The 15,851-nt window shown below is 39.9% G+C and overlaps 1 protein-coding gene across 3 annotated transcripts in view; it reads right to left on the bottom strand.

Moving 5' to 3' along the window:
• WDFY1 (WD repeat and FYVE domain containing 1) overlaps positions 1-15,851 on the bottom strand; it is a 43,586-nt gene that overhangs the window by 22,268 nt on the left and 5,467 nt on the right. For all 3 annotated transcript variants that reach the window (XM_074963929.1, XM_074963928.1, XM_074963930.1), the window contains exons 2-4: positions 8,751-8,818; positions 2,159-2,232; positions 884-938 (exon numbers count right to left, since the gene is read on the bottom strand). In XM_074963929.1, coding sequence (XP_074820030.1) covers positions 884-938; positions 2,159-2,232; positions 8,751-8,818 — 197 coding nt within the window. The remainder of the gene's footprint in view (positions 1-883; positions 939-2,158; positions 2,233-8,750; positions 8,819-15,851) is intronic.

Here is a 15,851-nt window from a genome sequence, read left to right as displayed (position 1 = left end):
TGGAAAGAACCTTGTATCTTTCATCTACATTAGTTTTAATAGAGCAGTCCCCTCTTCTGCCAGAAATACCTGATGAATGGGGATCTTGTATGATTTCAATTCTTACTGTACTACTCAGTTCTTACTACTTCAACTAAGACCTAAGAGTCCCAGTGTTTAGTAACAGGTATTTTGGCCTAATTATTGCACCTACGTAAGTACTACCCTCTATTAGGACTATACCACCAAACTGTTTTTAAAGAGCAGAATTTCCCCCTCTCCTTATATTAGACACCAGTACTGCATCAGTTTTCCCCCCTTTAGAAAGTCATCTGCAGATTAAAGCATCCACAAATGTATTACCACTGATCAGTGCTGAACAATATAACCAAAGTTAGAGACATTCAGCACATTACCTTACAGTTATGTGAGGTTTTAATACAGCTCCTACTCTCCATCCTTTGGGGATTCCTAGCTCCCACCTGTGATGACCTTCACACTGCAACCACCTCCCACTCACAAACTTCTAAAAGATTTGGGTCAGACTGTCAGAGTGTTTTGTTTTCTTTATATTGGTTATATTGGTTCTGAACGTAAAGCTTTTCAGAAGGAATGTTCTCCATAGCCAACTATATCACAATGAAGCCAGCAGCTTTGCAGTAAGACTATGGCCAAAAAATAATTCTAGACGTTAAACACATTCTAAAATCCTATACTTGGGCTACACAAATTGATCCTATTTTGATTAAAAGGTAATTACAAGTAATTTACCGATATCTTTCATACTATTAAAGTTAGAGTCAATGTCTAGGTTCAATTATGAAGGTGTCTCCCAATGTATCGAATGTTTTAAAAATCTCATCTGCGAAGTAAACACATTAGCGAAGACTCCATGCTGTATTACCTGGGTACGTCTTGACAAAGTTCATCTTATTAAAGTCTTCTGAGATATGGAATTCCTAATACCAAGGAAACACACAGTTAGATGAAGTAAAACGGCACATCCTCTCAGGTTGAAATGGGAATCAGACTGACTGAGGAAAATCTTTAGCACCAAGAACACAGGAATAACCTCATAAGCAACAGACCTAAGTTGGCAGCCAACAACAACCTATCCCGCTACAAAAAGATAGGTTTGTCCTCAGGACTTGTCTACACTTGAAACAATACAGCTGCACCACTGAAGCACTTCAGTATAGACACTTACTACAGCAAAGAAAGGGGTTCTCCCATCGTTGTAGTTAATTCACTTCCCAAGAGGCAGTAGCTATGTTGGTGGAAGAATTCCTCCATCAACCTAGTGCGTACACACAGGGACTTAGGTTGGCTAAACCATGTGACTCAGGGGTGTGGATTTTTTACACCCCGGAACAACGTAGCTGGGTCAATCTAATTTTCTAGTGGAGACCAACCCTTGGAAGCCACAGGCTGGCAGATACTACACTCAGTACCACGCTGATCACAGATTAAAGTGCAGATTTATTTGTATCACTCATCTTTTCAACAGAGGATTTGCATTCGGAATCAAGTCGACCAAAGACAATGTGTTGGAAGGAAAAAAGGAGAAATTTCATCAGGTATTAACAGTTACCCTAACCTGCATCACCTTGTATTTTTAAGGGTTTCTTATGGAAGTGAAGCTTTTGGCAGTCACAAGTTTTCATCCCTTCTCTGAGGTTAGTTGTGTGTTCCTGCCACCCTTTTCTTCCCTTGTTTATAACAGAGGGTTGCTCTCTGCAACATTTTTTGTGGGAGAAAGTACATGTGGCAACAAAGGGGGAAAAACAAGAGTGTAAAACACGACAAGAAAACAGGAGAGACAAGGAAGGATGTAGCCTCTGCACCAAGGAACGAGGTGAGGGATGCATGATTGGGTGACCCACACAAAGGACAGAGAAAGGGCTGCACACTAATGCCATAGAGCTAGGTGTGCAAGAACTATGGACTAGAATCAAACACAAGGACACAAAGCCCCACAGCAAGGAAACTGAGATTACTTCCCTAAAACACGCAAACAGTTTTCAGTTATTCTATAGCTTGATTTAAGTATAAAATAAAGGGCTGGCTATATATACTGCTCATGGACAATTCAGTCAAGTCTGCAATTATTCAGCCACTACCAAAGAAGCTTCACAATTAACTTGTGTTCTTAAAAGAAACTGTAGCAGCAAAAACTTACCATAATGGCACCATTATCCTGGCCTACAAATATTCTTCTGCTGTCATGATGATAAGCCATAGCTGAACAAGGAGCTGCCAAGAAGACCATCACAAGACAATTGTTAAAGTACATATCACATCACAATTAACACTGAATGTTTTTGGCCTCTAGGAAGGAAGATGCCTGGTTTTGATAAACAGATTCACAGTCAGGCTCCAACTGAAGAGATGGTCTTATTTTATTGTGTGTGTCTTTGCTTTGTTTGAAAGATTTAATTCCCTGTTGCTAGGCTACAGCAAGGTATAGTAGCGCTGTAAAGGAAACACACCCCATTAATTCCAGCCACAAACTGGAATGAACAAATGGAATTTGACCAGGACTGAAAATCTGGCTTGAAGAGTTCATACACAGAAACTGACATCTAAAAGCGAAGCTTACTATGTTATCTCAAGTTCAAAGTCTTTGAACTGCATGACAGAGCAACTATTCAGGACCTTTCTTGAGTTGGCATAAGGTACTGCTAGAGGAGGCAGACTTCAGGGCAGAAATAATATTTGATCACATGTTAACCTCGTGTCTGACCATGCATTTCAAACCTTGCACATCTGCTGTGGTAAACAATTATATTTTGTGATTCTGTTGGCAGCCATGCAAAAAGATTCTCTCTCATCTGATTATATGCAGTCTATCCTGAGAGCCCATTACAAAACCAGAAGAAACTTCAAAAAAGGGAAGAATGTCTTTAGACGTACTTAGTGAGAATGTGGTGAACCGAGCTACAAGACAGACAATGAAAGAGGAATTAAAAAATTTAATGCAAAAATAAATAAGGGTGACAAATCATTTTATCACAAATTCTACATCACCAAAATGATTAATCTTTCGCAACACTAGCCACATCTTTTTGTGGGGGAGAGGCTCTGATTTACTGTTTTTCCTCTAATACCTTGGCGGATATTTCTTTGCACATCTAATGCAACTTAAAGTTAATGATTCTTTTTCCAGTTTCCTTTGATACATAATGCTAGACAAGACCATTCCAATAATCTAATTGGCTCTCCTGCATAACACAGGACAAAGAACCTCACCAAGTAATTTCTGTATCAAGCCTAAACCTTCTGTTTGAGCTACAGTAAGTCTTTTAGACTATCTAGTCTTGATTTCAAGAGATGGGGAATCCACATAATTGCTAACCAAATTGTTCCATTGATTAGTTACCTGCACTGTGAAATGAGGACCTTATTTCTAGTCTGAATGTGTTTAGCTTCAGCTTCCAACCCACTGGATCTCATGTCTTTCTCTGCTAGATAAAAAAAGCTATCAAATCTCTTTCCCACATAGGCACTTGTAGACTATGATCACATCACCTCCTTAAACTTCTCTTGGATAAATTAAATAGATAGAGCTTTTTTTAGAGTCTCATTAGAAGGTTTGTTTTCCAGACCCTGAATCCAGGGTGAATAAAAATGATTTAATTTTTTTTTTTTTAAATCAGATTTTTTTGATAAAGTGCTTTGAGGAAAAAACCGTACCTAAAGATAGTTTTAATTAAGATACATTATAACTCAAAGATATCTCGTCATGGAATAGGGATTATAAATTCTAATTCTATAGTATGACACAATATATTCACATAATGTTTAAGAAAAGTTTTGTAAATGAGTTCCAATAGTTCATGGATTAGGTACCCAATTTAATGGTGTTCTAGGGGCTTCTGTATAAATTTAGGTTAATCTTTCTATCTACCCAATGGGACTAAGTGCTCAGCCTAAAACAGGGGTTGACAACCTTTCAGAAGTGTGCTGAGTCTTAATTTATTCACTCTAATTTAAGGTTTCATGTGCCAGTAATACATTTTAACCGTTTTTAGAAGCTCTCTCTCTGTAAGTCTACATATTATATTACTTTACATACTGACAATAGTTAGTTAACAAGGTTTTCAAAATGTTTAAGCAGCTTCATTTAAAATTAAATTAAAATCCTGATCTTATGCCACCAGCCCGCTCAGCCCGCTGCCAGCCTGGGGTTCCGTTCACGTAGGCTGGCAGCAGGCTGAGCGGGGCCTGCTGCCAGGACCCCAGACCAGCAAGGAGCTGGCAGCCAGAACCCCAGACTGGCAGCGGGCTGAGCGGGGCCAGGGACTGGGACCCCAGACCGGCAATGGGCTGAGCGGCTCAACCCACTGCTGGTCTGGGGTTCCGTCTGCCGGCTCCTGCCAGCCAGGGTCCCGGCTGCCGGCACTGCTCAGCCCGCTGCCGGTCCGGGATCCCGGCCCTGCCCACACAGAGTGGGTACCTACCTTCTCCCTGCTTCTAGCCCATTCTCTTCCTCTCTCTCTGCACTGAGCTGAGGGTGGGAGTGCACTGAGCACAGGGCTGGGGGGTGAAGAAGCAGGCTGGGGGTTGGAGTGTTGGGTCTGGCCAGGAGTTAGTATGAGGTAGGGGGCTCAGGGTTGGGGCAGGAGGTTTGGGTGTGGAGTGCTTACCTGGCAGAGGGGTGCAGGTAGGAATGTGGGGAGGGGTGCAGGAGCTCCCGTTTGGTGCTCAGGGTGGGGGTAAGAATGTGGGGGGGGTCATGGCATGGGGGGGCTGGGTATGTGTGAGGAGGGTGCAGGAGTCAGGACATGGTGGCGCTGGGTATTTGTGGGGGTGCTGGAGTCAAGGCTGGGGTTGTGGGGGGTACCAGGGTCAGGGCAGAGGGCTGGTGGGGTGTGTGAGGAGGGTGCAGGAGTCAAGGCTGGGGTCATGGCGGGGTGCAGGGGTCAGGGCAGAGGGCTGGGGATGTGGGCTTGGGTCATGGGGCTCACAGCAGGGGGCTGGAGGGGATATGCCCTGATTCCACCCTCCTTCCCCAAGGCCCTGTCCCCACCTCTTCTCTGCCTCCTCCCCAGAGCGCGCTGCGGCTCCGCTCCCTCCCTCCCTCGCAAGGATCATCAGCTGATTGGCAGCAGGGAGGGAGAAGAGGAGGGGCAGGAAGCCAGCACAGCAGGGGAGGGGGAGCCTGCCTGCCCTGCAGCAGCAGCTGGCAGGACCAAGCTTCTTCACCCTGCCCCCGCAAGGTGGGGGGAAGGGGGACACGGAGAAGAGCTGGCCAGGGCGGGCAGGATTTTTAATGGCACACTGCTGCCTGCCGGGATCCCGGCCTGAGTTCGGCAACAGGCTTAGCAGGGCCGGCGGCTGGGACCCGGCAGGCAGCAGCGTGCCATTAAAAAAAAAATAAAAGAAAAAATCAGCTCACGTGCCATCTTTGGCACACGAGCCATAGGTTGCAGACCCCTGGTCTAGAAGATACCATCAGATGCTTAGTTTTGCAGTTCTCAAACTGTGGATTTGTGTCTCCAGAGATAACATGCTTGTTAATAGCAAAAATGTTTTTAAAATAAATAAAATATAGAGGTGAGAAATAACAGACCTCAATCCTATTGTCCCTCTGCAAATTTGTGTACAGAGTCACTCCCTTACCTCTCTCTAAAAATGCAAAGTTTCAAAAAGTTCAATGAATAGAAGATTGCTGGGGGCGGAATAGATCTGGATAAGGAGAAGACGTCTGGAGATAAACGTGAGAAGGGAGGGACAGGCAGTAGAAACAAAAGTGAAATTGTTTGAGCAGCATATTCCAGAAGCCTTGAGGTCTTTCTGAGGGTAGACTTCATTGATTTGAGATCTACCATACCACTCTCTCACTAGAAGGGAAAACCTATAATGACAGCAGGCCATAAAAGAAAGCCAGTTTAGAAATAAGAACCATTCAAGAAATATATATTTGCTGATGACGTTTTAAATAAAGTCACACTAGCGAACTGGTAGAAGTCACTTAAGCACTTGGATTCAGCAACTGTTGATGTGATAATCTCACTTTTAACAGCAGTAGCTTCTTCTGTCGGTGTTGAAAGAATATTTTTTCCTTTGGATGAATTCATTTCAAATTGAGAAATCATTTAGGACCTAAAAAAGCAGGAAAGCTTGTTTTTCTTTTTCAAATTATAAACAAATAGGAAAATGAAGGTGAAGACAACTGAGTTAGCTGCAGAAGCCAATATTTTAAGTTTCTCATGTTGACCTGGCTGACATGAAATATTTTAATAAATAAATTAAATAGACTATTTAAGTTAAACAATTTTAACAAAATCAAACCTGTTTTTAAAAAATTTAAATGTTTAGCTAAATTCAAACTCATATGCTTGTTTTTTAAAAACATATGTTTGCTGTTGAAGAAAAAATTCCAGAATATGTAATATTGTTTTAGTTCAATAAAACAATTTAAATGTCTGTCTGGTGATGTTCTCCTCCTAATTCAGCATGGCAAGAAAATCCTCCAAATAGTAATGATTAACTTGTTGAATTGGAGATAGTTCACCTCCCAATGACTTCATAAATATCTGCTTCAATTACCTTTGGTAAATGAAATAACCAAACAATCATTCATTTTCTGATACAGCTGTAAAACTAACCTGAAAAGTTTTCAAATTAAATAATTTTAAAAACATACAGTGTGTACCTTCTAAAAATGAAACTTACATCTATCTGAGTTGTGAAGAATATGTATTAAGGTTATAACAACCAACAAGAATGCACTTTTATGTAGAAATCCATGATTAAATCGAGTCTTCCTGACTAGTGATTTAAATCATGGTTTAAATCAAATCCACCCTGCCTGCTTCATTCTTGTAGCTCTTTGCTGAACCTACACGGTTTTTCAACATTTTTTAAAAACTGTTGACGCCAGAACTGGACACAGCATTCCAGTAATGGTCTCACTAATGCCATATGCAGAGATAATACCACCTCCCGAATCCTTCTTGATATTATCCCTCTTATACATCCTAGGATCATATTCACCCTCTTAGCTACACCATCGTACTGGAAGCTCATATTCAACTGGTTGTGTTCTATGACCCCTAAACCTTTTAGAGTCTCATTGCTTTTAGGATACAGTCCCCAATCTTACAAGTGTGACCTATATTCTTTGCTCCTAAATGTATGACCTTACATTTGGCAACATTAAAATGCATGCTCAAATAAGCCCACTGAATGATTCAGGTCCTATAACTAACCTGTTCCCATCATTTACCATTTCACTAATTTGTGTCATCTGCAAATTTTACCAGCAATGATCTTATATTTTCTTCTAAATCATTGACAAAGATATTGAATAGCATTGGGCCAAGAACAGATCCCAGACAGACCCCACGAGAAACACCTCCACTGGATCACTATTCCCTGTTTACAATTACTTTTTGTGAGCTATCAGTTATTCATCCATTCAATATGGGCTGCATTGATCTTCAGGAGGTTCCTCCCCAAAACAGAATGTTATGTGGGAATACATCAAATGCCTTACAAAAGTCTAAGCATACTATGTTTCCACCTTTATCAACCAAACTCTCAAAAACCGGTAAATTTGACAAGATGTTTTTTCTGTAAAAACATACTGATTAGCTTAATCATGCTACAATCCTGTAATTCTTTCTGATGCATCCCAGATCAGCTTTTCCAAGGCTGGGATTGATGACGGTCTAACTAGCCTACAGTTTCCTGGATCCTAATTTATAACCCAATTTTTGTCAAAAACATTAGCTTTTTCCAGTCTTCTTGACCTTCATGACTACCCCAAAATTTATTTTAAAAAATTAATGGTTGAGAAAAAATGATGCTGATGCACAAGTTCAGTGTTAGTTCAGCTCAGCCTGTAATTAAGATTTGTTAGTTGGCGTGCACTGTACCAGAGAAAACAGAACAGAACATTAAGGGCCAAATCCTGCAGTCCTCAGTCAAAACTTGCACTGTCTTCAATGGTAGCTTTGATTGTACTGCAGCACTTGGCCCTATGTTTGTGTATATCCTACACTGTCATGGTTTAATACCATTTATGTAAAGCATCTAGGCAGCAGCTCTACATTTAAGTAGTGATTCTTTAGGCAGAAAGATTAAAGCAGAAGAGATTTTATGGGCAATACATTCAGGTTCTAAGAAGTGATGCATCACAACTAACAGTAAGCATTTACCCCCCCCCCCCCCCGTGATCAACTCCTAAATATTTAAATACACTAGCAGGACCATGTGCAATAGCAACTTCTGATTCCAATAATACTACATAGATAAACAAGATGCTCTTTCAGTTTTTAATTTCTCATTAAGAGTTTTAAGGCTAAACATTCAGAATTCAGCAAACACACACACACACTAGAAACTTTAAGTCAAATTCAGACCTAAAGAATTTGAGAGTGTTCCTTTAAAAAGTGCATATAAGTGTAATGTTGCCAAACTATGAGACATCATTACTAAAGATGTTCCCCATTATATGAGTTGGCACAATGCCCTTTAAAACAAAACATAAAAGACTAAAGAACTATTTTGACAAAAAATGAGTACATTTATACTGAAACTTAAAAAGTCAGCAAATATTTCTGTTTCTGAGCTTATCTACAATTAGTGTTAAATTATTCTAATTCAAATGGGGTTTCACATAGCCTAAGCATAAACAAATTACAATTACTTTTCTTTAACATTAAGAATTTAACATAGAGTCCATTCTGTGGCTATGTTTGGCTGAACCTAGTAATCAACACTAATACATCATAACATGTACATTTATGTATAGTGTTACTTACATGACATTGTGTGGTAAATGCTGGGCCAGTACTGGCCACTGTCCCTTTTCAGCCATACTCGAATTGTTCTGCAGGATGTAGGAGAAAGGAGGAAGAAAAAGAAAAGTTGTAAGCTTGTGTATCAATCGTTACACCTATACTGGTGGGGTGTTTGTTTTTTTTTTTTAAATAAAGACTCCAGTAACCCCTCTGCTTTTCTACTACCCTATTTTAATATGGTACAGGATAATGCCTTCAGAGAGTACTCTGAACAGTTTCCTCCACAGCAGTTGTAATGTTATCCGAGTAGGTATGGGAGGCTTTGAGGAAGACTATTTCAACCCTTCCATCAGAGATTAATTCATCACATCTCTATATATTCTTTGTCAGTCAGAATCAAAAAGAAGAGATTTATGCCTGATCCAGGAAGCATCAGGTCATCCTACTGTCAAACCAGACCATATTTTATACATAATCATCATATTTATGTTTATACTACATAATTACATTCAAACTAACAGACAGTAGGTCAAAAAGATCAGTTGGGTGACCCAATCTGATTCTCTGCATTTTTCAGGGCTGCTCCCTTGTATCGAACAGTAGCAGTGATGGAGGCTCAATCCCTTCCTTTTGTAGTCCATTCCACTGCACATTCCCCTTCCTTTTCCATGCATAATCTTTGGATTACTTTATGTATGACCAATTTCCCTATTTTGTTGTTAGTTGTTCTTGGTCTCATGCACTAGCATGAGATCATGTACTGCTGAGGGGAGTTCCCTTGTACATAAAATGCAAATAAAAACTGTTGATCTGTTTAAATTAGCAACAAAAACAGAATAGAAATGGAGACAATATGCAGGTTTGCGCACATAAGGCCTGCTCCCATTGAATCCAATGGTGCAGGATCAGGTCCTTAAAAGAAAGGAAAGGGCTGAAAAAGTGATCTTCAGAAAATTTAGTACCGTTGCTCCTGTGCCTGCCCTGAAGGTTTTTTGGGGGTGCGGGCGAAGAAGAGTAGGAAGAACAGCTAGAAGTAGAAAACCCATATTTTTATATGATATATATTTAAAGAAATTTTAAAATATTTGAGACACGACATTTTTAAAAGGTTTCGGCAGAAGATTTAAAAATAAAAATTGAAAGATTCAAGTAGATTTTTTTTTCCTGTCTAATTTTAACTTCCACTTTTCCAAGGCTTTGCTAGCTAGTTTCCTCTTTTGTGGCTGAGAGTAATTTGGACCTCCATTTATACTGTTATCTTGACGGTAGTTACAGATTACAACCTGAGGGAATGAGGAAATCACATTTACAAGAGACTACCATGAAATATGATATTCAAATTAAAAAAAAAAAAAAAAAAGAGACATGCATTGTTTTCACAAATGTTGGATGTAGTTGGTTGATTGTTTTGGGTGGCAGGGGGAATGGCAATTTTATTGCTTTTTAGAAGAGTTATGTCCTGTCACAAGTTACAGCAAGCTTACATTTTTAACTCACCCACACAAGACTGTTAGACAACTAAATTAATTTTAACTACAATAAAAGAAAAAGAGGACAAACAGATATGTCATTTGGATTGGTGTATTTTCAAGGCTGGACTACAGTGTATTATATTAGAATTACAACCAAACATTTTACATAAAAAAATGCTATTCAGTTTGCAGTTCATACTGGTATGAATGCCAAAGTTTTGACACGGCAAAGTTAGAGTTGCCAATGCATCCCCTAACGCTGGCGACTTTGCATATGCATTATTAAAGTTATATCATATGTGACCACATACCCAATTTTCCCCAGGAAGGCTGGACATTGAGCTGCTGTTCAATTTTTACTTAACATCATCCCATGCACCACACTGCACTCCACTCAAATCCCTCAGATATGTTATCTGCCACAAATGTGTCTTATTTCGAGTAAGTGACATGGTTCCCCTACCACCATCCACAGACTGTGGCAAGATCCAGAAATTATGCTTTACAGAAGCAGGGGTTGTTTTCCCTCATTTAATAGAGCAGATGTGAACCATTCATAACATTGTTCCCAAAAAGTCCATGTGCTCCTTCCATTTGGGCACTGCTATTAAAAAAAAAAAAATCTATAACCACCATTATTTTTTCCATAGCTTTTAGAAAGTTCAGATCATTTTACCTGCTGCTTTTTATGCAACTTCATCACACTCACCAAAAAGGTTTGAAGAATTTCCAAGTGCAGCTTTGAGCTGCACTAATTCAAGCCTCTTTCACTTTTGACCAAAGTAATTCAATTATCTTTGTTCTCAAATGACAGAAGAGTGAACTGCAGTAATCATAGCAATTGAGAAAATTCATTACAGATTTTGCAAGCATATATAGCCTTTGTTTCCTCTTAGGTCTCTTGTATATTTCACTGTTCTTGAAGACAGTACCATGAAGACATAACATTGCCAGTGTGTTGCTAGTCAGATAATTTCTTGAGAATGTGGTGCATATAGTATCTGTTACAAAGATACAGCTCCTCTCACTGAAGGCCACATAGCTGGAGACAAGCTGCAAAGGTCAGCCAAACAAATCTCTTAGAAAGTTTCTTCTCATTTTGATTTAAAAGAAAATCCAGATAAAAATTAAACCAATGACAGGTTTGCATTTCGCAATCATTCAAGATTGATGAGAATATTATTGCTCCAGTCCCTCTGTTAGTACCGTAAATGTATAATGTTATGAAGCATAGCAAAATCTGAAGAGACCCTTGTCAGCAATGACTAATTATACAGCCAATACTGATTTCTCCACTTCTCTTTTCTCTTAGCTGTCTGCAGCTGCAATGCTTTTCCTCTTCCTGAACAGTAGAGTGAACTTCTTGGTAGGTAGGGTGACCAGATGTTGCATTTTTAAAGGGACAGTGCCATTCTGGGGGTCTTTTCCTTATATAGGCGCCTATTACCCTCCACCTCCCATTTTTTCCACAGTTGCTATCTGGTCACCCTATTGGTAGGTGATGCCAATTCTAATACAAGTAGGGACTAGAATGAAGTGCTCCTATAGCAAATAATGATCTTTCCACACACTCCTCTTATGTACACTATTCATTTCAGGAGTTCCACAACATTAGAGCCAAAAATCACTCATGAACCCCAGCTCTTTCATTATCAATCCATTCTCAATCCCATTTTATTCAACAAATGGTCCAGTGCTTAATACACAGAACTAGAACTCCAGGGAACTTGGTTCTTGCTTATCCTTCCATAGACTCTTCTAAGACTGTAGATAGCATCACTTAACTTCTCTGTACCTCAGATTCCCTTATGAAACAGAGGTAATATTTTAGATGGATGTTGTGAGGCTAACCTTAGGGATCTATTAACGCGGATACAACAGAAGTGTAAAATATTCTGTTACATTGTTTATTTCAAGCAAATCATTAAAGGATACTTTTCTGGGATGTAATATAAAGTAGTAGTCCCTCCAGGGTGACAAACTGATTTCTAGAGATATTACAAATCATAGCTACGCCCATATGTGAATTTCAGTTTGTACTCGTGTGGTATATAGCATGCATGAAATGTTAATTTTCAGAAGCTGTTACAAACCATATTTATTGTGTCCTCAAGATTTGACCAATTGGAGTTTCTCACTTGGTGTTTCATTGGTTGAACATTTTGTCACTTGAGATAACCTTCTGAAGACATTAAGACCAAGGAAAAGTTCTGGAATTCTGCAGAACTCCATGCAGTGCAGCTAAACTCTAACTTATTTTCTAGACTCCTCTTTGAATAATTAGGCTACTTTTTGGGGGGGGAAATGCAAGGGCCAGGAGTCTGGAAAAAACAACAACTGAAAGTAAGTCTGCATTTGTGCCATTAGCAATCTGAGTCTGCAAATATTGGTACGCCACAAACACCATCCTCTGCTTTAAAAGAAGTAGCACTTAATGACTTTTGCTTCAAATAATTCTGGTAGGCTAACAAAAATTTCGAGGCAGGCACAATTTCCTGGCAGACTGAACAACGTAAATCTCCAGCAAACTGAATGGAACACTACCATTGACATGTTTCCAGAACAGAGTATTAAAAAAAATTTAATTCAACCAGCATCCTTGAGCCTGAACAGCAGAGTTTGCAGCCTAAACTTGAAATGAAAAGATGCAATAAACTATTTTTCAGGAAATGTTAAATTACTGGTCAGTATCAGCACGTCTGAACTGAACTAAAGTTCACATTAGTTATTACAATGTGATTTTCATATTTGAGTTAAAGTAGCCTTGAGAAGATTGAATAAATATTGGGATCGAATTGTGCTAGGTGCTCTGTAAACTTGAATTGGTAGAACTTACATAGCTTCCATCGCTACTGTATTTGAGCGCCTCAGTTTATGTATTCATTTATCCTCTACATCCCATGAGATAGAAACATATTATCCCCATTTTACAGATGGGGAACTGAGGCACCGAGAGATTAAGTGACTTGTCCAAGCTCACACAGGAAGGCCGAGACAAGGCAAAGAACTGAACTCTGATCTCCCAAGTCACAGGATAGCATCCAACAAGTGGGCCAATCTTTATTTCTTCTGTACATAGATGCAGTCCCTATTTCAAAACCTTACAATCAATATTGGTTCTTTCAAAGTTAATCTTAGAAGACAGAAATCTTCAGCCACCATGCACTACTTTCAGAAGTTATGGATACATCATTATATATGCAACCTTAATTTACAGCGGCATTTATATAGGCTACAGAAGCAACACTTCTTCCACTGTCTAAACTATTGCCCCAGGGCCAAATCCTGGTCCCAAACAAGCCACTGAAAGGTATGCCAATGAATTCTAATGGTCCCTGAATTGGCCCCTTGATTTACATACGAACTATAAAAGAAATTCAAGACTACTTTGCAAATTAGTTTAGTTCAAATGTATTTCATGTAAATACAAAAGCTCAGACAAATGCCTACAGAAATAAGAACTAGCAAGAAATTGTTGAGTATTCTCCATTTCCCTTGGAAACTTTCATATTACAAATAGTTTTCTTTGCTCGAGATTTATCAGTCTTGTGATAGAAGTCACAGGTGCTTGGATAAACAGACAAACATGATCTAACTGCAGTGTTAGTTTCAGATTGGATTCTGCTCTCATTTGCATCAACACAAGTTCAGAGTTACACTATGACCTATAACAGCATTACCAAGAGTAGCACTCAACCTCCTGCATCTGCTGAAAAACTGATTTGAAACTGATAATCATTGAACAAATATCCCCACAGGAATAGAATATTAGGGAACTGTTCTCTTTCTGCACCCAAGTTCCACCTGCATAGCTGTAACTCAAAGGTTGTGCTATAGTGCCATAAGGATGTGATTAACCCACATTAGTGAGATCTGCATTGAGGGTCTTTTGGCTACCTCCACAACCATTTACAACGTTGAGAAGTGATGCCCTGTAAGTTCCCAACCAGGGCTTAAAAAATAAAAGCCACACAAAGTTTAATAAATAAAATTATTTAGGAAGTGCAACCTGAACCCATAAGTTTAAGGAGGTGGATCTGTGATGTTAAAAAAGAGATACATAGTGAGTCTATATACTGATGTGTTTGACTCACTCATCACAGCTGCTACTGAAAAGCCTGTGGCAAATTTTCGGAAGAGAATTACCAAATAAATACTGTAGCTGAAACAAAAGCTTAGCACTGAGAATATAGCTAGCATTGTGTTCAAGAAACCATCACTATTGGGAAGTTGGAACTTGCATAAAAATCGAAGTGTATTTAATAATTTCAGCCATAAGCCAAGCCAAAGTTTCATCCCAAGCAGCTTTCTTCAGGCTGTTGCATTTAGAGCATTACTTGAAAAGCTAGTTTAACAAGGCCACTATCTCCATGAACACCCTCCATAACACAAAGAAAATACATAACCACTGTGCAACAAGATAATATTGAAACATATTATAACCTTTGAATATCTAAGTTACATTAGTTCACTCTCTTTAAAAACCTCCAGAATTTCAATATTTCAGCTACTCTAGAGTTACTAGCTTATGCCTTTGCTCTGCGTTGTGAAAGGCTGGAGAGTCAGCATGATAAGCATTCAGAGCATGGGAGCGTGATGACTCCTGAGTTCTGGTTCTGTCACTGACTCACTGTGACTTTGAGCAAGTTCCATAACAAGAGTATTTTTGGTTTTGGGAGGGATGTTTCCTGTTAATGGTGCTGTACACGACAGAATCATAGAATATCAGGGTTGGAAGGGACCTCAGGAGGTCATCTAGTCCAACCCCCTGCTCAAAGCAGGACCAATCCCCAACTAAATCATCCCAGCCAGGGCTTTGTCAAGCCTGACCTTAAAAACTTCTAAGGAAAGAGATTCCACCACCTCCCTAGGTATGCATTCCAGTGCTTCACCACCCTCCTAGTGAAAAGTTTTTCCTAATAACCAACCTAAACCTCCCTCACTGCAACTTGAGACCATTACTCCTTGTTCTGTCATCTGCTACCACTGAGAACAGTCTAGATCCATCCTCTTTGGAACCCCCTTTCAGGTAGTTGAAAGCAGCTATCAAATCCCCCCCCTCATTCTTCTCTTCTGCAGACTAAACAATCCCAGTTCCCTCAGCCTCTCCTCATAAGTCATGTGTTCCAGTCCCCTAATCATTTTTGTTGCCCTCCGCTGGACTCTTTCCAATTTTTCCACATCCTTCTTGTAGCGTGGGGCCCAAAACTGGACACAGTACTCCAGATGAGGCCTCACCAATGTCGAATAGAGGGGAACGATCACGTCCCTCCATCTGCTGGCAATGCCCCCACAGATACATCCCAAAATGCCATGGCCTTGTTGGCAACAAGGGCACACTGTTGACTCATATCCAGCTTCTTGTCCACTGTAACCCCTACGTCCTTTTCTGCAGAACTGCTGCCTAGCCATTCGGTCCCTAGTCTGTAGCAGTGCATGGGATTCTTCCGTCCTAAGTGCAGGTGTCCTTGTTGAACCTCAGATTTCTTTTGGCCCAATCCTCCAATTTGTCTAGGGCCCTCTGTATCCTATCCCTACCCTCCAACATATCTACCTCTCCTCCCAGTTTAGTGTCATCTGCAAACTTGTGAGGGTGCAATCCACACCATCCTCCAGATCATTTATGAAGATATTGAACAAAACTGGCCCG

Source organism: Natator depressus, chromosome 9, assembly GCF_965152275.1.
Source record: "Natator depressus isolate rNatDep1 chromosome 9, rNatDep2.hap1, whole genome shotgun sequence".
Taxonomy (NCBI): Eukaryota; Metazoa; Chordata; order Testudines; family Cheloniidae; genus Natator; species Natator depressus.
Note: the sequence above shows the minus strand (reverse complement) of the source record. Positions and strands in the feature narration are given on the sequence as shown.